Genomic DNA, 25,466 nt, shown 5'->3' with positions numbered 1-25,466 from the left:
AACAGCTACTATGTTGAATTGTTTATTATACAGTGTCATGATATGTGGTAGCTCTAAGCAGTGGAAAAAAATATTGTTTATTAAAAGCAAAATACATATAAACTGAATATTTATAGAGAAGGTCTTAATGACCGTCATAGCTAGAAGCCGAAGAACAAAGACTTTTTTGGTTGTAAGTTCAGCCTCATGTGGAAAACATGTTGCTTACAGGAAATGTTTGCATTATTTGTATGTGTTTTTAAAAATACAGCAATGCATATATGTGAAACCTAATTACGTAGAAAGCTACAGCAAAGAACAGAAGAAGGAAGGCAAGAGGACTCTGTGTTGGAAGAATGGGTGTGTTCAGACCAGATGAAAACTAAGTCTAGCTTTGAGAATTTAAGGCAGGCCTGAGGTCTGCTGATCAGTCAATGCAGGATGTGGAAAGGAGATGTAGAAGTGGCTATTTGTGATAAAAACAGAAATGAAGACCTGTGCTGCTTTCTCAATAATTTGCTACCAGCTTGGAGGGGCATTTGACCTTCCCAGAAATCATATCTGAAGTTTCTTCTGGATTTCTTCATGATTCTATTTGTATTTCTCAAAAAATGGGGGAGGGTCTAAATCCAGGATTGGCATGTCTTGAAACATTTTGGCAATTGCTCATTGGACTGGCTGGGGCAGTCTCAATTTTCTTTCAAGTTTCCTGATGCTGTTTTAAAATTCAAATTACACTGGAGCTGCATTCCTGTTTGTTTTTGGTTTGCATTCCAGCTGAGCTGTTTTGCTTCAGTGGTTAGGGACCTCATTAAGAATGCCTGAACATAATTTACTGCTATAGTATACTATAAAAGCCTACGACTTCTCTTTCTCACAATTTCATTTACAAAGTTAAACGCTTTTTTCTATCTCCCTTGAACTATGGGCTGAAGATAAGCAATTCACTGACCTGTGTAAATAATGTGATGATTCCAGATCATTATGAGCTGAAGTTTTTAAACTAACATGATCCTCACAATCTTCTGTCCATTCCCCTTTATACACACACATTTAGTTCACAATAGTAAAAACTGAGGAAAAAAAATTGTTTTGATGCGTCCTATTCTGCCGCTTTATACAGGATTCTTCTAATTTCTAAGATCTGCAGATTTAAATCTTACTCTGATGATTTTTCATTGTGCTGGAGATTAAAATGGGTTGATTTTTAATTTGCATTCTAAATTTTAATGGATTCATCTTTGATATTCAACTTGAAAGTTCGGAAGTAAGATGTAAACCTTGGGGACAATATGGCAGTATTCTGAATACCTGGCCCATTTTCAGTGCTGACTGTGAAAGGGAGTGTGGCTGTTTCTTATATTCATTAATGCATTCTGCTTTTGGGCTGGGAGACTAGGTAGTAGTTTATTCTGGATGCTGTACACATGTGCAAGACAAATATTGTTTTGCCCTAAAAACATTAACCAATAAATATAGGACAAGAGACAAAACACAGTTTTAATTAAACGATGGAGGATGAAAGAAACATGGTTGCTGGATATTCTTTTGTCATGCATGGATACAAACGAGAGTTGCAAACCTACTTTCCAGTTGATTTTCAGGGTTTCAGTGTCATTAATGCATTTGTAGTTATTCTGTAGATGCTAAAGACCAGCCTCAAAATGTATAGATTTTTTTTACTTCATCGATACTTTATATTTTGGAACAAATGTCTAAGGCTTTCTTGTTTATTTTTAACCAAGGTATATGATACTTCTTTGCTAGTTCTCTGAGAAATTTCAGTTTCTATCATGAATCTATGGAAAGCAAGGCTATAGTAAAACATGAAGTCTACATAGCAGTTTCCTGGCATTTTTAGTGAGGAATATTTAAATTGCAAAAACTGTATTTTTAACAAAATATCCTAAGCCTTAGAATGATCACATTTGGTCTAATTTCCACACAAGAAGGCTCCATTTTCGAAGTTTTATGGTTTCCTTCCCTTAGGGATTGGCTTTAAAAATCTTTACTAGAAACAAAATCCAAGTTCATTCTATACAAACTACTACCTTTTCTCCAGATGAAGAAGTGCCAGCACTAATTTCTTGTGAAACATACTGAAATGTCAGGCTTCGTATTATCCTAGGACTGATTGAAATAAAAGCCAGTATCAGATGTCCAGCTGTTGCTAAGCTGAAAAAGTAAACAAATTGGAGCTCCCTCTATCATTGTGTGATGATTCAGGAAAATTTATAGCAAGATTGGTTATTATCTAAAACTGATTGCTTGATAACCCACATGAACAGTTTCAAGGAAATTCAGTGCATACCTGCTTGAAACTCTATACCAGTAATTTGGAAAGATATTTTATATCTTATTGTAAAACAAATAAGGCTCACCATAGCCCTAAGCATATTTTTATTGAGTGGGAACCAGATCCAGCAGTCACATGTTTTCTCCACACACTGTGCCAGTGTATGCTTGATACCAATAACTAAGGTTAAAAGAGTGTGGGCCAGAGCCTTCCAATCCACATGCCAGAATTTTAAATTCTTACAAACATCTGGAACTTCACAACTGGGTAAAATATATGCAGACTTTTGGACTTGGATATTATTTTTGTATTTATATCTTTACTTTCCCAAAATATATGTGTTTACATCCAGATTTTGGTTTTCTGCTTTCTTTTCTTGGCAGTCATAAGCTTTTTCAGCAATTGTCTGGCAGTAAAAACATAGAAAAGAAAAATCTGGTCTATGTGCAATTCATGGTGCCAGCCGCTAGTTCTGTCTGTTTTATTGTCAGTATTACTTTTAGTATTTTTGCTAAGTTTTCACCAAAATTCAACATCTTCTTCACCTTCCATAAGTAAAGAAAGAGCCACAGGCTCCTGTCTCTCATTCCATTCTATCTCAGGTGAGTGAGCAATACACTCTATGTCTGCAAAACCCCAGCACAACTGTGTCACCCAGAAAACTGGGAACGTTTCTGATTTTTAATGACTGCTCCTGTCACAAAAAATATTCCTTGGTGCTTCTGTAAATTTTTAGCAGCCTGATGAGTGGAGCTGGTTGGGAGCTTTCCAGTCTAACATAGTTTTCTTGGGAAAAGCTGCTTATCAAAAAGGAATCCATTTACTAAAGAGGGTCGGTTTTGTCCACACTCTTAAATCAGTATTAGGATTGGTTTTTGTTGTTTTTTTTTAACTTAAGGCAGAATTTTTTGATGTTGAAACGTCATTATGTTCTGCTTGATGCTTCCTCTAGGAAAGCTGATACTCAAAATGCAGTTTCAAAGCACAGCATGACATGTTTTGAGTGGCACAGCTCCCAAAGAATTTTTTTTTTAAGTCAGCAGCCTTGGAGGATATATTTTTAACTTCATACGAGATAAGGGAAGAAGTCAGTGACTGCAAAATTGCTGCAGGGCTCTGTCCTGGACCCCCACATTAGCTGCAGGCCACTGAAGCTATGAGACCCATCAGCGGGGCTGGGTGAGCTCCGGACATCGCTCTGAGCCACAGTCTGATTGTCTTCCCGTTAAACTAATCATCTCAGCCCGTTCTTCATTCTTCTGTCTCGCCCTCCAAAGGCTCTCACCACCCCACATGTTCTCAGGGTAGTAATAAGTCATTCCACCCTATCAGACTAAACTTGTGCAAGGAGTTGATTAAACTGGCAAATGAACTTAAATTGTCATTGTGGCTGATTCTTCATCTCACCGCCAACTCTTTCTTGTTTGTTTGTTTGTTTTTTTCATGTTTCCTTTTAGATTCCCCAGAAGGACACCCCACTGAACAGAATGTCAGCTTTCGGCATACGAAAACAGTCTCCTAATCAAAGTGGTAACACTGAGTCTCCTTCATCTTCTGCTCTCAGGGCACTTAGAGGTTGAGGCATGGTCCCCTCCTTCCCAAGCATCACCATGCCCCTCACACAGCTCCCTCACAGGACATGCTGGCACTCTTTGGTGGTGACAGGCAGTGAGGTGTGGTGGAGCAGTGGAGGTGGGCAGCTTGGTGCAAGATGGTGGCTGCCTCCGCTGAGACCTGTGGTTGCTGTGGAAACCCCAGAGGAACATGGTGGCTGGGAGGCCTGTGGGCAGGCAGGGCATCCATCACCCTCAGCAGCGTCTCTTTGACTCGTTTAGAAGAAACGAGGGGAAATCGAGGAAAATTGGAATGGGGAAAAGGGAGAAAAAAGACATTTAATAATTGTCAGATGGGGTTGTTTATCCTTCTGGAGGGAAGAAAATTGAGGAGGGCTGGATTTTGCTTTCTGTGCAGAGGAATGACCAGAGGCAAACTGGAAACATGATTAATTTTTCCATTTGACTCAAACATGCAAAATGCTTTTAAAGACTGAAAGGTTTTGAGGCACATTAGGACCTGGCTTAGGTGGGACACGCCAGGTCTAACTACATCAAAATGGGTGCAGTCACAGCAAGGAGCAGTTTGGCTCTACCGTATTGAGGAATTAAACTCTTTATTGCCAAAATAAGAAGGGGATGAGCTCCACCCGCCTGTGCTCATGTGACCTAAGCTGTTGTATCAGATCTATATTTAATTTTTTAATTCAAACTTCAGAGACAATTCATCAGACCAGAAATGAGTGCTCTTCAGCAAACCCAAGGCCTCATGCGTTAGCAAATTTCTTGTAATGTTTCTTGAAAAGAAAACGCAATATGTACTTCTGGGCTGCTGCTTTTATAGGAGACTTCCCAAAACCTTGTTTGCACTAAGCAATTAAGAAAGCCATGATTTCCATGAAATCCAAGTAATTTTTGGGTAGGTATATAATAGTTTTCTTAAAATGTCATTGGAAAAAAACCCAATATTGTCTTTACAAAGTTAATTTTAATTGTTTATACTGAGTACTTCTTGAATATATAGAACTGCTTATGCCATGTTTCTATCACTGAAGGGTTTTTCTTCAAGATTCAGAGGAGGTTATGGCTGACAGTAAAGCACAGATTTAAGTGCATGGCAGACAGTTGAAAACATTTTTGGCTAGCACTACTAGTATGGAAGGAATGCTGGAACCATTTCCACCCCTTTACTTGCCATCAGCTATTCTTGCTGAAGAAAGGTTTTCAATCTGGAATACATATGCAACTCATATTTTCCCTACTTTTGGAAATCAAGTTTGTGGGGTTTGTTTTGTTTTTTTGTTTTGTTTTGTGTGGTTTTTTTTACTCAATGCAAATAATCATACTAAATTAAAAAGTATCTAAATATTTATGACAATAGGAAGGCACAGTTTTTTGCTGTTGGATCTTCATTCAAATTCTTGATTTATGAATGTTGCAAAGTTTTAATTTCTATCTATGTATGTTCATCCAAATCCCTATTACATCCCAGTCATTTCTTGTGTTATCAGCATATTCGAACAAGTAATATTTACTGGTTTGAATATACTGAATATAGTCTTGTTCACCAATTATAACTATCTCTATTCTTGACAGTGACTATGAGACAATGCTATTGTTTAAACTGATGGAGGTCCTTCCTCTTTTCAGTTTGCAAGGACTAAACTTTATATTTTAATATATACTTAATGAACCGCTGGAGCTCTGTGGGTGAGGCTGGGATGTCTTAATTTTTTGAAGTCTTTAAGTCAAGTTTTAATATATATTGTTAAAAAAAAAACGAGGTCAAGTGGCAGTGAACAATCTGCTGCAGGAATCATGCAGTAAGGATTGATGACTTTTTGTTCTTAATGTCCCGTGATTTTCAGCACATTCTTACAAATCTCATCTTTGATGTGCCTGTTCATTTCGTAATGGTCTCAAGGGGCTGCATCTACGCTGCTCAAAAAAGGAAAGCCAAACCCTGTCATCAGGCCCAAGCAACAGCAACACACGTCACATCCATATTTCTTAAATGTTTGTCACTTCTCTAGCAGCTTAGTCTTGGAGAGAGCTTCTCTGCGCAGATCCAGAGAATGTTTTCAATTAGGGAAAAATATGAATGATTAGTCCAACCCTTGAATTCCTTCACTGGCCTTCTTTTATTTGGAAGTATGGACATACCTACCGTGAATTTCAACAGATAAGTGCAGACACAGTTTGGCTTACAGTCAGATATATGTTTTTAGACTTAATTTTACCTTTGCACTGCAGTGTTTTTCTTTCATGAGAAAAATGTATTTTAAAAGTCAATCTTGGTTATTGTCACCTAAAATAAATGTTTTGGTATTTTATTATGGTTTGGACTTCCACTCACTGTAGCTATTTGTCATTTTTTATGTTATCACTACAACTGAAGTTCTTGTATTGAAAGCAAGAGCTACATTGTCCTATAAATCACGGCAGAATGCCAAAACACAGCTCTGACAAATGGCATTATGCTGACTGCATGTATTTGCTGCAAAGTGTGGTCTTTCTATACACAACCTTTAGGGTCAAATGTCCTTGCTGAACACCAGATAATGATATCTCTTGAAATCTGGTGGTGTTGAACTCCTTTTATGTGGATGCTCAGAGTAGGGAATTCATGGAGAAAATCATAAAGGTCTCCAAAGGAAAACCTGAGAAATTCAGTATTCTTTACCAGTCACTTTGTTGATTAATTAACAAAGGTTTAATTTTTCAGCTTCTCTTGTCTGGCAAAGTTTGGGGCAAGTATCACAATCTAAAAATGGAGTTTCTATTTGGGCTCAACTTCTAGTCTTCCATTTTAAAGGGGAATGGTAAAATGGTAACAATATTCCCTCTCAGCTCAAGCAGGCTGATAATATGAAACTTAGGTGGGAAGGGAAGGAACTGAGAATACTGAACAATAGTCATTGAATATTTTTGCTTACTTCTAGGCCAAACCCCTCATAAAGGGAAGGCATAGATAAACATCAGCTTTCTAATACAGTAAGGAATATATATTCTCACAAACGAAGTGAACATTGTATTGTTCGTTCCTCAATATACTAAATGTCAGCCTTGTTGGGCTGGTATTTTAGGTTGTTTTCGTAGGTATATAAGGCTTCCGTGTTCATACAGCATGTGAGTGCACATATCTGTCTGTCTGTCCCTCCCAATAACCTTTGAAACCATACACCAATTTTAGTTAAATGTAACTAAAATGTGTAACTTAAAGGTATTGTTTTTATTAAAAGCTCAGTAAAACTCAGTAACTGGTTAGAAAAGAGACCCTGTTCATTCAGCCACTAAGGAAAAAGCTTCAGAGGAAATCTAAACAGTTTGAGAAACCTGAAAATCCACGTGTTAAACTACATGTAGGTGGAGGGCCATTTGATTATCTCAAGTTTAGCTTTCATTAGAAATTTACACCCTGTCACACTTCTATAAATATAAAAACCACAGACAACACCCCAGGAAACAGGATTCATTAATTTGACTTTCCTCAATTTACTGTTGTATGTATATTTCATAATTCCTTTATCAGATCTGTGATTGTTAACGTTAAAAATATGCCAAGCTGTTTCATATCAAGGATGAAACTGAATTTCATTTGATAAACTGGGCTTCTGCAGTCCCTTCAAGGCTGAAGGGATTAAGTCACGAACTTTTCAAGAGGACAGTTTGCACTAAACAGCAGTGGTAGCTGAAGATTCAACCTGTGCTAAACTTTTACATATTTCAGCCTTTTTAATAGTAATTTAAGCTTCCAAACTTATCCCATATATTCATTTTCAAGATGTTTCTCTGCATTTGCAGACAAAAAGAGCCCCTCTGTTGCAATTAAAAGCAGACAACAGACTACTCATGATAGTAATAAACGACGGACCCTTTTGCAAGACAACAGCTGGATAAAGAAGAGGCCTGAAGAGGAAAGGTAAGAAAGATATGAAAGATATGAAAGACATGTATTTAGTTCACCATGCCACATACTTTTTATTGGATTTTCTATTTTTTCATTAATAGTATAATCTAGAATTACCTAAATTTCATCAAATAACTGTTATTTGCTTATCTTGATGAGGTGTTGATTGCCTTTTGGAAGTACTAGTCTGCCCGACTTTCACTGACTATGCTTTTCATTGGGACTTTTGAGCACTGACCATTTGATAAGATGTCAGGCTTCTGCTCTACAAGAAAAATCCCACAATTCATACATTTAGGCTGCAAGAATACAATCTGACTTTTTCTTTTTACAAGCATGAAGACTATAAATCTTGAGAAGTTCTTTTAAGGACCTTAAGTCAAAAACAGTTGAAATTTACTGTAATGCAAACTAGGACTTGTATTACTGTAAGATCTCCACCTTGAGACAAGGCCCTCATTATTTGGTCCAAGAACAGCAGATAGGAAGAGATAACTCTTACTCCAAAATGTCTGGAGCCACCTAATGCAGAGATGTGTAGAAGATGTGGTTACGGCAGTTGTGAAATCTGATTGAGGACAGGAATCTTTTGCCAAGAAACAACTTTCTGTTTTAAATATTAAAATTTTAACTAACCACTGTCTTTTTTTTTTTTTGCTTGAAGTGCTGATGAAAACTATGGAAGAGCTGTGCTTAATCAATACAAATCCCAAGATAACCTACACAGGTACAGTAGAGTATCTGATGATTTCTAATGATATTCACAAAGAAAACTGAGTTTCCTGTTACTATATCCTGTTTATAGCAAGAGCTTTCTGTTTTAAATTTTAGTCTATACATATTTCCAATGTAAATCTGACATAATCGTCAATAATTGTAAATTCAATTATTGCAATTGATGCAGGGTTGGACCTGTTGACACCTGAATGGTCTGAAATCCTGTATGATACCTTAATTCAAGACATATATTGTTTTATAGGTGATAAATTGTTTAATAAAAGCACTGACCAAAGTGGCATTTCTAACCTTTTTTGTAGCAGTAGCACAAACGAAAAGGAAGATCAGAAAGCTGTACTTGGACGATACAGGTCTGATACTAACTTGGACAGGTAGGGATTTTTTTCTGTATACATTGTCTTTTGTGATTCTCATACCTGTGAGAGGTCTTTAAAAGAAAAGCTTGAATTAAATCAGTGGGTTGGTTTTTTTGTTTTGGTTTGGTTTGGTTCTGGTTTTTTTTGTTGTTTGGTTGTTGTTTTTGTTTGGTTGTTTTTTAAATTTTGTTATTTATTAAACATCAAAGTGGAAGACTTAGTAGAAATAAGACTAAGTAGAACTATTTTTGCATGAATGATACAAATGGAAACATGATTTGAGAAGTTCTTTTGACATTTTGCTCTTCTTTTTTCTATATCAATTTCTATGTATTCTTGTCCTGATAAATGTAACTATCTCTGTACAGATGATATCCACTCCTACCCAGTTTCCCACTTTTTAAACTAGAAGTCAAAGTCTTATCTCCAACACTTAAGCACAACAAAGCTAAACCTCTAGTTCTTTGCAAATCCTTGCTGCCATTTCATACTGTGATCAGTACAAATATCAGAATCATATGCTTATCATATAAGCAGTTAATTTGAATGTCCTCTTTAGCCTTGACCTCTGTCAAGACGTGACCATGCCTGTGTTTGTAGATTCTTTCTGTGTCGCATCTTCAAAATTCAGCCCCCATTTACATCTGGCACCTACAACATGTTGAGGCTATGAGTACCAGTACTTAAATGCACACTGTGGAAGAAGTACACTTGTTTGGCTGGATCTCAGCCCTGTGTAATTTTGCTTGATGGTCCTTACTTCTGTTGTAAGATACAACGAAAAATTGTTGACTAAAATTTACCTTCTCCATAGAAGTCTGGAATAGAATAAGCTATAGAGCTATGTGATATCACTCTTCTGTCAATTGTTCTGCAGGCCATTAAATCTTGCTGTTCACTCATCAAGAGAAAGCCATTCCATAGCTTTAATTTACCTATTGCTCTTCTCTGAATCTTTTCTATTTCCATATTAGCCTTTTTGATCTGGGGGTCCAAATCTCCATGCAAGTATTTAAGATGGACGCATCTCTTGTATATATAGAGGAGTATAAGGACAGCTTCTGGTTCATTTGTTATTTTTGCCCTCATACTTCACAATATTGAATTTGTTCCTTTGAGTGCTGCTGAGAATTGAGCTTTCATTTTCAAAACATTATCTATATAACTCCAAGACCACATTCCTGAGTGACAATAGCTGTTTCAGAGATTGTTTTTCTTGGCAGGCATTACTTTGCACCTATGAAAAGTTAATGTCATCTGCCATTATAGAAATCTGACATGTTAGCAGACGAATTCTGAAAGCCTTGCTAGTCAGCATTTATTTTGACTGTCATGAATTAGTGTCATTGGCAAGCAACATCATCTCACTTTCCTTCTTTTCTAGATAATTTAAGAACATATGGAAAAACACAGGTCTTGTACAGATCCTGCCCTCCACTCTGAAAAATTGTTTATTCCAGACCTTTGTTTCCTGCTTGTTAACCAGTGATTTATGCATGAAAAGACCTTCTCTATTATCACATAGGAAATCAGTTTATTTGAGACTCCTTAAAGCAAATTTCTGTGAATTTCAAGTAGAATGTATCAGCTGTGTGAGTGTTATCTACACAATTGTTGACTTCAAAACAATTTTGAAGAAAGTCACAGGACGATTCCGGTTTCTACAGTGTTACTGAACAGCGTTGTCCTTTTGTACTCTGTCTCTATCTCTATCATCATCATGATGTATATCTTTTTGCTTTATGCTGAGATAGTAAGATGTCTAAATTATTTTAGGCTGTAAGCTGACTGCCTTTGTCTTTTCATAAACACAAATATCTGACATAAAGGGTTCTTAATATGCAACAGATGACAGAGAATACAGATAAATAATTACAGATGTGAAGATAAACTTCTGATAATTAATGTGGAATATGTCCATAAATTGATTGAATAATGATGGTTCTACCTTGAAATAATCGCAGTGAGGAAGCTGCAGTCAAGTTGTTTGTTTTTTTTCCTCACTCATCATTGGTCTTCTCAAAACCGTGGAATATAGCAATTCCAGGATTAATTTATGCACAGCTATTGTAAGCAGTCACTTCTGTAAGGGGTGACCGCGTGTTCTGCATCTCTTCAGACTTGCAACCTAAGGCATAAAAGGGTGTGGTGATGTATTTTCTCTTAGCACCTTTCTGTAGCCTGCAGTCAAATTTGGTACATCTACTTCCTCTGTGAGGGATGTTCTCCACCAGGTACAATTCCCTGGTTTTCTTATAAATTATTTCTGACAAGCATAACCACAGTAAAGAAGTCTCCAAGCTTAGAATAGTTGGCAGAACAGCTATATTGTTTAGTTGCCTGTGTGACAAAGAAGCATTCATTTGTTTTTCCTGTTCAAAATTAAAATGGGAATTTGAAAATAGAGCATGTTTCTGAAATGAAGAATAAAGTCTAAATGATTGCTCCTTCTAGACAGTTCTTGGGAAGAATTACCTTGGTATTGGAGTTCTCTCATAATTGTTTACAGAATTATTGTAAGTCATGTTGTCCATGTAGAAAATAAATTTTGTCTAGCTAAGATACTCTAAAATTGTAGCCTTCTACCCTGCATAAGTTCTTTAAGAGTTACCTGCTTTCAAGCTAGAGATTGAAACTTTTTTCCACAACTCTGTTTTTCATGTCTCCTGGCCAGGAATGTAACATTCCAAGAGACAAAGATTTGTCTGGATCTCTCTGGATGAATCTCTTCAATAGCTGGTCTTCAAAATGGCAATTATTTGAAGTATTTGAAGTATTAAAATATTTGAAGTATTTGAAGTAGAAATTCAAGTATTTTAAATTCTAATAGAAAAAAAAATAAACTGTTTGAGAAGTAGAGGAGTAATTTTGGGTTCTTCATTGCATGTGTAAATGTCACAGTGAAAACAGATCTAAAAGCCATTTTAAGTACAGCTTTAAGTACAGTGTCTTGAATACTGCCATATTCATGTTCAAATAAGGTATTGTTTGATATGATTTTTTCCTAACCCAATATCTACAAAATTTGACCATCAGTTTAAGTATTACAGACCTGGGAGAGATGTTGCAGATGGCTACATGCAATTGTACCATTGGCTGCAAGCACATGAAAATACCAAACACACTTAAGTTGTTAACAGAAATCCATAGCTTGATGGTAGTAGGTACAAATATACTTGTATTGACATGTAGATCTACATATCATAACTCAGATAACAATTGCATTGTGCAGGTGATCACATCCAGCCTTTCTGGATGTGAGGAAAATATTTATTTATTCCTTTATTACTCTCTTATTATTAGCAACTAACTAAATATTTGACAAAAGATGACCAAGACTTTAAAAATCAAATAGTGACAATGAAAATTACATTGCTATTTTTCCAAGTGTTGTATGTTACTTAGTCCAGAGTAGCTTCCATGAAGAATAAATCCTAATTGCATTTATAGCTGTTAGATCTGAAGGGATGAGGCTGAAGCAAATGACACACTTTCCTTGTCTGCTTTATTAGTAAACTAATCCTTTGGAATGGTAGAAATCATTAGAAAAATGAAGTGAGAGACAACCAGAAACCGCTGTTCTGTCATAGTGTGAACCTGTTTAGTACGATCTTGAGCACTGCATGCAGTATTTCACTTATGGGAAGAAACTACAATAGAACAAAACAAAAAAAACCCCACCAAAAACAACAACCACAAAAAAACAACCAACCAAACCAACCAAACAAACAAATAAAAAGAAAGGGGAGAAAGGATGATCACAGGGATGGAATAGCTTTCATATGTGGAATGTCTGAAGAGACAAAGTTTGCTCAGGTTGGAAAAGAGTGATCCAGGGAAAGTAAGTATGGAATGAATATTTTCTGTTATTTGCACTGTAAAAATGAGGAGATAGTGTATGCAATGTTTAGGTAATGACTTAAGGGGGAAGAAAAAGAGAGAAAAAAAGAAAAACAAGAGAACACTTATTTTTCCTTTAACATTAATTGTAGGAGTTAACACCGCGGAATATTGTGGAGGCCAGAAATTTAAATTGGTTCAGAAAAATCTTTAGATGGGTAAATGGATCATTGATCCGAAGGTGTCTCTTGGAGACAAAATTCTGGATGCAAACAGAGGATATTCTCTGACCACTGCTTATCAGAAGCTGAAAAGTTATATACAAGGAAAAGGTAACATTATACTTACCTTTCTTCCTTCCCTTTTTTCAAAGCTCCTGCTACACTGGACAGCAGTGGAGTAGGATGTCAGATGGATCCTTAAAATGGGCAAATACAGAACCACTTATGCTGAAATTGTGAAAATATGAAATGAAACTTGAAAGAAATCCTGGTTCATAGGGCAGTTGAGAACTATAAGAAATGCTCATGTTTGCATCCGCAGTACTGTGAGTGAGTTTAGTGAGACCTCTAGTGATCCTTCCAGTAACTGTAACTGCCGGTCATAGTGACAAGCTGCCCACGACACAGGATAGTTGTTTGAACAATTAAATTTAACGTTCGAAAAAGGCACAGAGCACATACTGGTGCAGATTATGTCCCAGAGTTCTCTTGAGGGGTTTTCATTAAATACAACAGTATTCTGTGATACTTGCCTGAAGACAGGATACAAAATATTTTATATTATTATATTATATTGTAGTTCTAGGTTTAATTACTTTGTATCTATAGTTTCAGTTTATAAATGGGAATAGATAACTAAAATTAAGTAATTTTTATATGTAAATAGGTTGTAGCTCAAAATGTGTTTGAGCTGGTTTAACCAAGTATTTAAGATAACCCTCTCAATTTAGTGTTTGTAATGTATTTCAATGTACATCGCCTCATATTTGAGCTTTTCAGAGTCCCCCTGTTCTTATTAAAGGATATTCCATATATGGGAAGAAAGCTGAAATAAAATAAGCACTTAAGTTCTTCCAGCTATGACAGCTACATGGTGATTTCTGTGAAAATTCTGAAGGGTTTTAGGCAACAATTGTAGAATACATAGAGGGCTTGAAAAATCACATGGTTGTTTCTTACTGTAAATGTCATTACTTAACAAAATCAATTCAAGTGCAAATAATCTAACTTCTTTGATATATGACACTAGCATGCTTTATCAGGGATTTTACACCAGAATATTTTCAAGTCACATTGGTCTCTAAAAGGTGGAAAGAAAACGAGACTGTTGCATCTCTCAAGTGATGGTGAGGGAGAGGAAGAGGGGATGGCTTATGCGCTGCTTCACTGAAAAACACTTTCTTCTTTCTGGTATTCTGATTTAATTCAAAGGAGCTGTAATAAATTAACTGCTTACAACAATGAAGCTTGATACAGCATATCAATTAGTGTTTGAACATAACATTTAAAAACAGTTATTTGCAGTGAGCTACTTAGACTATTCAGATATTAATACACTCAATTTATATTAAATCAGCTTCAGTTCTATACCAGTTTTGACACTGGGGAATTTTTAATCTGTACACAGGGCAAAGTGATACATCATCTTTGAATTTTATGCAAGTGTTTGTGGTTGGTTGGTTTGTTTGATTGTTTGTTTTAAATAAGATCTAGCACGTGTGTTATAAATAATTTCTGCGTTTCTTACAGAATTCCGGACAGAAATGATACTGATAAAATAAATAAGTCTCCAACTCTGAATAATAAGCAAAGCAACAGGTATGAGGTTTGGAAGCTTTATGATTTAAATACTATGTAATATGATTTATCATGTCTCATGTATCATTTATCATGTATTATCATCTATTTGTTATATATTTATCATAAATTTTGATTACATGTACATACCAAGCATATATTATATAGAGAGATATTTTGCATGAGATATGGCCTAATAGTAGGTTCATTTCACCACACAATATCTCAAATACAGACATTTATAGCTAGGTTATCACAGAATCCTTTTATAGCTGGTGAAGAGAAAAGGGATCTTTTGGAGGACAATTCATCTTATGTCAGTCAAATACTAATATTTTCTTTAGAATAAGAGCATTTTTCTTTAGAAATGTGTATTTGTCCACAAAGATTAAAAGAAAGACCCAGCCAGATTACACATTTACTCAGCATAGCAATTATTTGTGACACACAGCATTTTAAATACAAAAAAGAAAAATAAGAGTGTTTCAAAAACAGTTCAGTGTGGGTATGTTTGAGAGTTCGAAATTTCTTTGCATGAATTCCATCAGACTACATGTTTCTGGGGAAAGTCTGCAAGAAAAATTATGATTAAGTTTTTCAGTGCAACATGTTGTTGAACATTGCAAATGGAAAACTTGAGTACTAAAACATTAAAAGAATACCTTTTTTTGACAGACAAGTTAACTGATTTTTCCCACAAAAAAAACTAAACAGAAAATGTATGATTTATTTGAAAGGTTTTCTTTTGTCAGAAGCTTAGTCTTTTGTTTAAAACTGGTTGAAACAGATATTTAATTTAAAATAAATTAGTACATATTTTTGAGACATTCTAAGTTTGTTTATGATTCAGAGAGGACCAATTTTTATATGTAATATGATTACATAACACTGAAAATTTAGTTTCTGAAGAATTTACAGTTCCTACCTACTTGAAATCTTTATTTAAAAAATGGAAGTCAGGAGAGCTCAGCCACCATACAAATGAATGGTACAGATATTTCACTGCACCTTCATCAATGTCAGTAGTGTTCTGTCAGTACTAAATTACAGAAGTATAGTTGCTAGTGAAGACTGAACACAGCAATTAAATGTCATCTTGAGAAGTGTTGAGATATTACTCTGAAGAGCAAATGAATATCCCTGGCATTTAAAGTTCAAGTGAGGTCATTCTTTTAAATTATGATTCTGCACCATTATGTTGTAAATCATGGTGATGATGAAACATGAAACATCATATAAATTGGATTTTACCTTATTTTGTCCGGAGATGACTTTTTAATAGACCTACCGTGAATTTTGAATTAGGACTTAAATGAGACTTAAATGGTATATACTTTTTCCTGCCAGAGAGCAATAAAATTATTTCTAAAGTTCCATTTTTCAGTTATTCTCATTACATTAAGAATTGCAGAGAACAAGACGATAACTTTGTGATGACCTTTATGAGAAAAATCACCGGCTTGGAATTTATACAGTTAGGACTATGAGGAATACCAGCTACTTTTACAGGCATATCATAAAATTGACACAATTCAGGAAGAAACCTAAAATTTAAATAATGAAAAATAAATACTTTAATATTTTAAGTTTCGGAGACCGAAGTGTAAGTACAGAAGTCCGGATATTAAGAAGCCAGTAATTACTTTGGATATCAAGTGAAAACACATCTGTTCTCTCATGTATAAACATAGTCCTACCATTTACCATACACAGTTTTATCATTCTGGCAGTAGAAATATGATTTCTTATCATTGTGGGGTTTGTTTGTTTGTTGTTGTTGTTCTTCTTTAGAATGATACACTTATTGAAGATTAATGAATTAATTAAGTATATTTCCTTAACAGACAATCTTGGACTCCTGATGCATCATCCACAAACACTGCTGCAACATCTCCAATCAAGAAAAAAAGGTAATCATTACCACCATTGCATGGTTGCCAAAGGATATATAGCACTCTATGAAAACTCAGTAATATATCACAATTATATATAAAAATGTTACCAACTCTCTCCTCTAGCATGCTCTAACTCCTCAGCAGCTTCAAGGAATCGTCTTCTACATGCTTTGGCTTTTTCCATGAGAGTAATGTGTTTCAAGGTTGTCTCTGTAGAGCCAGTTTTGTGAGCCCAGTGGACACAGTGCCAAAAGATGCTCTATGCTGCAGCCCTTAACTCAGCCACCTTATGCCTTTTCAAGTGTCTAAATTTGTAGCTCACTGTAATTGTGATCAGCTGAAATCTCTGATGCTAAGCTTGACCCTGTGCTGTTGCACTGCAATAGAACACACTAAGGTTTTATGCATGATGCATAGCTAGCTTTAAAAATTTTGATTTCTGATAGGGAAATAATAAAACCAGGGTGTGGAGCAAAGAGCTACATTTTTAATCTAAACACACTGCTGGCAATAGCCATATTTTTGTGCATACTTCCCAGCTGCAAATTCTGTCTGTTTGTGATTTTCTCTTCCATATTTCATGCATAAAAATTGTGATCAGTAGAACTATGAAAGCAGAAATTAAAATGTCATCATTTTCATACTAATTGCCCTGCTTGTTCGGTGGAAGTTTATGGTGTTTTCAGCCTGGTAGTTCTATTCCAGCTCTTTGAAGATGTGAAAGGCCATCACTGAATTGCACTGTTTATGGTGTAATTGCTTTTCCCTCAGAAATAATTGCTGGATTGATAGTTTTGAGGAAAAAAAAAAAAATGAAAGTGCTTGTGATGTTTATGTGACCTCTAATACCAGTCTGAACATGTTTCTTGGGTTGATCCTTGACACGCTTTCCATTGTGCATTTTATCTGTTTGTCCTTCTCCTGAATGATCCATTTATCTGTATCATTCAGATTGCAGAAAAGACCACCTAGAGTCAGAGAACACACTTTTCACAACAATAAATAAAATTTACTGTATTATTTCCAATTTCATTCATTTTTCTGGAAAAAATGGTCTAAAACCTATCTGCATGCAGTATTTCATGATACTAACAATTTAAGAAAAGTTCAAGGTATTTCTACATCACTTCTGACTTTCTAATATTCACAGTATGCTGTCCAGCCCCATAGCATTAAACTAATACTCAAGAATTTATTTGTTAACACTGACAGGCAGTCTTGGATGCCTCCCTCAGTTTCAAGTACTAAGACTACGACAGAAACAGTGGAAACCAAAAGGTAAGTACTGATGATTGTCAGTTATTTCCTAGTTCTTAGCTAGAGCTGCTTTTGAGAGTGACCCAACAGGGCAATTCTTTGAGGGACTGAGTTTGATGAGGAAGATGGCAAGAGAAAGCATCCCATGCCTTGATACTTGTTCGGGCTCTCAACAGCTTCATGCCCAGCACTGACTCAGATCTGAATATGTGAAGTGCCAGTGCCTTGAGGTTACATAAGTGCTCCCCAAATTTTCCTACAATACTTATATGCTTTCTTCATGGTCTTGCTTTGGACTATTTCATTTAGCTCTCCACAAGACAAATCTGCTACAGAGCGACTAGCCAGAAGGGCAGGAATCTATTGGCACCATTTGGTCTGACAGCCAGGGGCTAACCCTGGGCCCTTTTAGTTAATGGTGTGGCAAAAACCTCAAGATATGCTTAGTCATATCTCAGTGAGGTGTCCAAGAACAAGTTTAGAAGAAAAACTCTGGCTAAAGTTACTTGCAGATGAACGTTTAACATTTATTTCTAAAGTTGTGTTTGCTTTCTAGCAGATCAGAAAGAGAACAGAGAATATTTCTTGTGATCTCATCTAAAAGCAGGATATAGATGGCTTAAAATATTCATTAATGAACTTCAGTGATATTCTTTGCTTAGGTCTCCCATTGGCTGCAGCATTGTCTTGTGCTTCTCTAGTTTTAATCTGGGAAACTTCCAACATGAGTCTCGTGCATATCAATGATAAAAATTAAATTAAATAGAATTTAATGGATACATTGTATGTCAGGTATAATACCTTGGTAGACTATTGCCTAGGCAGTTTGTGGAATTTTTGCCACTGGGACACTTTAACATGAATCCTTAAAACCAAGTTTAGCAATTCTTTTTATTCTTATTCTGTGTTTACTACTGTCTATCTGTTTGGCCAAGGTCCAAAGTCACTCACCGCCCTGCAGAAAGATATCTCCTAAATCTTAAAGTTTATATTCTTTTAAGTCAGTGTTTACTAGATATTTTTAATATGTCAACTGTGATGAATTTATCTGGCTTCACTTCAATATCTCACTATGATCATGGTAAGTTTGAAAGCATAGGATATGATGCATCCTCTATATGGCATCTGGCCAGATTCCAAAAAAATGCTGAGATTCCTGTGTCCTTCTCAATGCTAATTATCCAGTTACTCCTCTCATAGTCCAGAGAAGACCAAAATACAGGCATATTTTTAATGAAGCTCTCATGTGCCTTCCTGGGTCCTCTAACAACGCTGTGATGGGCACTTATTTTTTTGTCTTTTAAAAGTGCTTTGAAAGCTATTTCAAATGGTGAATGTTACTGTAATTAATAATAGTCACCAAAGCAAAGCCTTTTACTTGCCCATAAGTTTCAGGAAGTAAAGTGCTATGCATAGATGCTAATAACCACAGTTTTATAAGGTCAATATCAGTCTTAGTGACAGGTGGAGCAAAGACCTGCGTCTTTTCTTCAGATATGAGAATGGTCAATTGTTCTGCTATCCCCAGGAAGGGAGTTCAGCAATCATGGGTTTGGAGGATTTTTGGTCAGGGTTTGTTATTCATTTACGTTTCCTGATTCTGAGACCTGATCCCAGCCTTCTACTAGTCAAGCATGACATGGAAACCTCTGGAGTGCTTCACCTCCATTCCAAGCTGATTAAGCACACTTTATAGGACGCTTAGGAAATGTTGCGGTTGAAGCTAAGAATATAAGCAGCTCACCGTAATTGAGTTTTTTGATTATAAATTGTGTGCTGAAAACAGAACACTATTGATCCGAATGAATGACTGGAGAATATTAATTGAAGAATGTTTGTCTTAGTAACATATAAAGAATATTATTAGAATTTAGTATTATGCTACTTGAGTTAAACATGTTGTGTTCCACATTAAGAAACAAAGAAAACAACCACTTAGGAAGTAAGAAAAAGCAAAATTAACTGCCTTTGATTGATTTAGAATCTTGCAAAGTGCTTCAATACTTGCATTTTGCTACTTGGTTTCCAAAATGCTTACACTTTTCTTTCCTTAGGACCACTTCAGAAAATTCGGAGGCTCCAATGACGTATGTCTTGCTTACTTTGCTTCTTAGTAGATTTAGAAATGCAACACACTCCTGTGCACAAGCCTTGATTATTATTTTACATATATTTATAATACACAGACTGTATAATTTATCTGGGAGGGATCCTCTGTAGTCAATGTCACAGAATTGCATGAGGAAGACTTCCTTCCTTGCAGACATGTAACTTTTCACATAGCTTAGAACATTTAATTGGATGTTTATTCAAACTGCAAAACCAACTGTAACTCTACAAAAAATTTAAACCTGCTTCACAGTTTTAGTTCCACAGTTATATATGTTGCTAATGCAAATATTCCTTTATATTAAACTGTTGCTATAAAGAGAGAGTAAAAAATAGAGTATGCACAAAATGAAGAAAAAGAAAGTGGTAAATTAAAAAGCTGTGCACATGCAAAGACTTGTAATAGAAGGTATTAACATAAGGTAAATTGTCTTAAAGTACTCTAAACTTATTTGAATGTCTGCAAAGGTTGCTCTAATTTTAGAAAATAAATTTAATTAATTAATTAATTAAACATGCATTTCACAAGGCCTAAATTAGGAAAGATTATTTAAACAACCTGTAATTTCATGGCTTATAGTTAAGACAGCTATAAAACTTGTCATGGTTTAGTTGCCATCCTAATTGGAAGATTCTCTAAAGAAACCTGTAACTCTCACATCCAACTGTATCACCTGCCTTCTCCCTTTTTTACAATTTGTTAAAATTTTAGTATTCCTGTAACGACCAATCTGACTACTCACACAAATAAGTAAAAACAGGAAACTAAAAGTGTTTACTTAGTTTTTAAAAAATCAGTACTTTGCTAAATAAACAAAATGTTAGTCTTTGCTACATAAGTAAAATTTATTTAATAGGTAGTGCAAAAGTGTTTAAAAATCCTTTATTACTAAAATATTATTGAAACAGTAAAGGAACTGCACTTTATTACTATATCTGTGCTAACAAAGCAGCTGGTCTTGGAATACTAATTTTTCAAGACTCAGTGGATGTTGTAATCTCATGAAATAAAACATTATATAGCTTTTTATATATTCATTCTTTTTATATATTATGTATGTAATTCTTTATATATATTATATATTTTTTTTAAATTTTATATGTATGTAAAGAAAAAAAAATATGGAAATGTTTCTCAAGGAAAACCGAAAATCACTGGGGTTACTTTTGTAAGAAATACAGTACCTACAATGGTAATCCATTTAAATGATATAATATGTTTCCAAATATCTTCTTGTGCATTAAGTATGTTTTCACAATTCATATTGCAGGGCTGCCCTTGCCTCAGAACAGGTGTCCCCACAGAAATCAAAGACTGATGTGGATGATCAACTTACAGAGAGGTAACAGAAGCAGATCTAATCAAAACAGCATTTTGTTAAACATTGATAAATGTGATATTAAGTACTCAATTGGTTTGATTTCCATATTTGATAGCTCATTTGGACATGGTGTGTGATAAATGCAGCATTTACCTCGTTCTAACAGAATCAGAGAACAGTTGGGGTTGGAAGTGACCTCTGTAGATCATCTTGTCCAACCCACCTGCCAAAGCAGGTTCACCCAGAGCAGATCACACAGGAATGTGTCCAGGCAGGTTTTGAATGTCTCCAGAGAAGGAGACCCCACGACCTCTCTGGGCAGCCTGTTCCAGTGCTCTGGCATCCTCAGAGTAACAAACTTCCTCCTCATATTCAGATGGAACCTCCTGTGCTTCCGTCTGTGCCTTTTTCCCCTCATCCTAACATTTGGCACCACTGAAGAGTTCAGTCCCATCCTCTTCGCATCCACCCTTGAAATATTTGTAAGCACTGATAAGATCTCCTCGCAGTCTTCTCTTCTCCAGGCCTAACAGGCCCAGCTCTCTCAGTCTCTCTTCATAAGAAAGATGCTCCAGGCCTTTAATCATCTTTGTAGCCCACTGCTGGACTCCCTTCAGTAATTACTTGTCCTTCTTAAACTGGGGAGCCCAGAACTGGATGCAGTACTCCAGATGCAGCCTCACCAGGGCAGAGTAGAGGGGGAGGATAACCTCCCTTGACCTGCTGGTCACACTCTTCTTAATGCACCCCAGGATACCGTTGGTCTTCTTGGCCACAAGGGCACATTGTTGACTCATGGTCAACCTATTGTTGACCAGAACTCGCAGGTCCTTCTTTGCAAAGCTGCTTTCTAGCAGGTCCACCCCTAACCTGTACTGGTGCCTGGGGTTGTTCCTCTCCAGGTGCAGGACCTTTCACTTGCCCTTGTTGAATTTCATCAGGTTCTTCTCTGCCCAGTCTTCCAGTCTGTCCAGGTCTCACTGGATATCAGCACAGCCTTCTGGTGTGTCAACACAAGTGGTCTAGAAGTACAAAGTTGAGTTCCATCTCATTGGAACTAAGTTATCTCAGATGTTTCATTTTTTATTCTTTCAGTCTGTCTAGCCTGCATCTTAAAGAATAGCATATAGATAATTGCTGCAAATGACTGGAAACAGATGAATTGCAGTCGCATGAATTACATAGTATATTGTCTTTGGTCTTCAACGAATTGTGGAAGATGTAATATCTACACACTACTATGTATAAAAAAACCAACTTGTGCATTATAGTGTTAGCATTTTACATAGTAAAAGCCCAACATATACCATTTAGTGTGACAAAATTAGTACATTTAAACAGATGGACTTGTTCTTGTGGTATGAGTCAGATGACATATGTACTAATGTATCTTGGAAAGTGTACAGAATACCATGAAAACATAGATTTTTTTTTTTTAGATTGAAATGCCAGCAAATTTTGAGGTTCTCTACTGATGGAGATGCTACAGTTTTTAAAACAATCAGCAATAACCATTAAAAAAGTTGACTCTGTGAATTGGACCAGAATAAAATGCCTGAATATGCAATTTAAAAGTGAGCGAATCAGAAATAGATTTCTAGATATGCACTGAGAATTACAGCAGCTCATTTGGTAGTTTCTATCTGGAAATACGAAATGATGCAGACACTAGAATTAGCTGATTTTATTGAATTTTATTAATAAAATACAGTTTTCTGTGGTCTGAAACTGCAGTCTATATTTTGAATCATGCCTCCTCCCCCAAGTGTATAAAACCAGTATAGAATAATTAAGAAAAAATCCAAAAGATGTCTGACAGTGTAATCTCTAGGAATAAAGCAACATTTGAGTGAAATATTTTCCTGTCAACATATGTGAAAGCTCTTAGAGAATTAAATACACCACTGTATTAACTAGGGAAGTCACAGTCATTCTTCACTCCTAAAGGCTCATTAAGGTTTTACTTAATCCCCACCCTCAATCAGTTCACATTCATCATCCCCCGATGGCTTTCATTACCATATCAAGCTTTGTATTCCTGTCCCTCCATTGGTGGAGAACTGGAGGAATATTTTACTGGTCTACAAGTTTCTATGGTAACATTGTGCTGCTAAAGCTATTTGTGTCAGTATATAAACCATAAGTAGCCTGTAATCTTAGTGGGCAAAATTCAGCCCTCCCTACTCCTCCTTTACATTTGGCTGGTGCTTCAGATGTCATCCATCTGCTGCTGATGTGTCAGCTTCACGAAACTACGGATTTTTGTTAAATTTATGCTAAACAAAAATGTATTAAGCAGCTGTCAGCAGAAGTGCCATTTCTTTATAAAGATGTCATACAAATACTACACTTTTGGCAAAAATAATTGTGCCATACAGGGGAGGTAAATAGTTACACAAAAAGTATTTCTAGTAACATAGACATTTATTAGAATAATATTTATCTTACACCCTTCAATTCCCTATATTTTTACTTAGAACTGAAAGATTTTCAAGTCACGCTTTTTAAGTCATGGTTAATTGATTGTTTGTCTTTTGCTCGGGATTCTGATAAGGATGTTAAAGGATTAATGAATTAATTTCAGTATAAGTGGAAAATGGCAATTGGTTTTCTATCAGACTGGTCAATGATAAAAGGAAAATCTTTTGGAAGAGATTTACCCGAAAAAGATGTCAGATACTATCTCTTGGGCTAAAAGTGTAGGATTCCCTGTATAATGGTCCATGAAAGGCCTAAAATTGATTCTATTACCCTAAAAAGAATTTTTTTTCATTGTTTTTGAGTAGAACAGATAGATATGGCATCCATCTTAAAACAGAGTATACAATAATATATATAACATATCTGGAGGCGTGGACATATGGACCTCCATCTTTTGGAGATGATTAACTGAATGGAACAAGCATCTCACTATTAGGGCATCTATAGGTACTCCAGACAACATAAACAGGCTAGGATCCAGAAAAAGTAAAGATAAGCACTGTCTAATAATGGTGTATTTTTCCGAGCACAACAAGTCATCTGCAAATCAGGTCTCTTGATATGTCACAAATGCAGCAGCATATGAGCACTGCACTGGATACACAAAGAGACATTTTTCTGATTTACTCAATGGGTCACAGAATCACACAGAATCACAGAATCGACGGGGTTGGAAAAGACCTCAGAGATCATCGAGTCCAACCCTTGGTCCAACTCTAGTCCATTTATTAGATCATGGCACTAAGTGCCATGTCCAATCTGAGTTTAAAAACCTCCAGGGACGGCGAGTCCACCACCTCCCTGGGCAGGCCATTCCAATGCCTGACCACTCTCTCTGTAAAGAATTTCTTTCTAATATCCAGCCTAAATTTCCCCTGGCAGAGTTTAAGCCCATGCCCCCTTGTCCTATTGCTGACTGCCTGGGAGAAGAGACCAATCCCCACCTGGCTATAACTTCCCTTCAGGTAGTTATAGAGAGTGATGAGGTCACCTCTAGGCCTCCTCTTCTCTAGATTAAACAACCCCAGCTCCCGCAGCCTCTCCCCATAGGTCTTATGTTCAAGTCCCTTCACCAGTTGTGTTGTTCTTCTCTGGACCCGCTCCAGCACTTCAATGTCTTTCCTGAACTGAGGGGCCCAGAACTGAACACAATACTCCAGGTGTGGCCTCACCAATGCAGAGTACAGGGGAAGGATCACTTCCCTTGTCCTGCTGACCATGCTATTTTTGATACAGGACAGGATACCATTGGCCTTCTTGGCCACCTGGGCACACTGATGGCTCATGTTGAGCTTCCTGTCAATTAGTACCCCCAGGTCCCTTTCTGTCTGACTGCTCTCCAGCCACTCTGCGCCCAGCCTGTAGCGCTGCAGGGGGTTGTTGTGACCCAAGTGCAGCACCCAGCACTTGGCCTTATTGAACTTCATCCCATTGGAATCAGCCCATTTTTCCAGTCTATCCAGATCCCTCTGCAGAGCCCTCCTGCCTTCCAGCAGGTCGACACTCCCTCCCAACTTGGTGTCATCAGCAAATTTGCTGATGATGGTCTCAATCCCCTCATCTAAATCGTCAATAAAGATGTTAAATAGGACTGGACCCAACACTGACCCCTGGGGAACACCACTAGTGACTGGCCGCCAGCTAGATGCAGCCCCATTCACCAGCACTCTCTGGGCCCGGCCCTCCAGCCAATTCTTAACCCAGCGTAGAGTACACTTGTCCAAGCCATGGGCTACCAGCTTTTGCAGGAGTATATTATGGGAGACAGTGTCAAAGGCCTTGCTGAAGTCCAGATAGACCACATCCACAGCTTTCCCCTCATCCACCAGGTGAGTCACCTGATCATAAAAGGACATCAGGTTGGTCAGACAGGACCTGCCTCTCCTAAACCCATGCTGGCTGGGTCTGATCCGTTGTCCATCCTGAAGGTG

General features: G+C 36.6%; 1 protein-coding gene across 1 annotated transcript in view; it reads left to right on the top strand.

Annotated features, from left to right (window-relative positions):
* SCEL (sciellin) overlaps positions 1-25,466 on the top strand; it is a 52,793-nt gene that overhangs the window by 4,040 nt on the left and 23,287 nt on the right. Inside the window, exons 3-11 of the mRNA XM_082043179.1 lie at positions 3,733-3,805; positions 7,633-7,750; positions 8,403-8,465; positions 8,776-8,847; positions 14,424-14,492; positions 16,316-16,381; positions 17,579-17,644; positions 19,678-19,710; positions 21,004-21,075. Of these exons, the coding sequence (XP_081899305.1) occupies positions 3,763-3,805; positions 7,633-7,750; positions 8,403-8,465; positions 8,776-8,847; positions 14,424-14,492; positions 16,316-16,381; positions 17,579-17,644; positions 19,678-19,710; positions 21,004-21,075 (602 nt within the window). The 5' untranslated portion in view covers positions 3,733-3,762. The remainder of the gene's footprint in view (positions 1-3,732; positions 3,806-7,632; positions 7,751-8,402; positions 8,466-8,775; positions 8,848-14,423; positions 14,493-16,315; positions 16,382-17,578; positions 17,645-19,677; positions 19,711-21,003; positions 21,076-25,466) is intronic.

Source organism: Streptopelia decaocto, assembly GCF_964273445.1.
Source record: "Streptopelia decaocto genome assembly, chromosome: 1".
Lineage (NCBI taxonomy): Eukaryota > Metazoa > Chordata > Aves > Columbiformes > Columbidae > Streptopelia > Streptopelia decaocto.
This window is presented reverse-complemented; position numbering and strand designations above follow the sequence as displayed.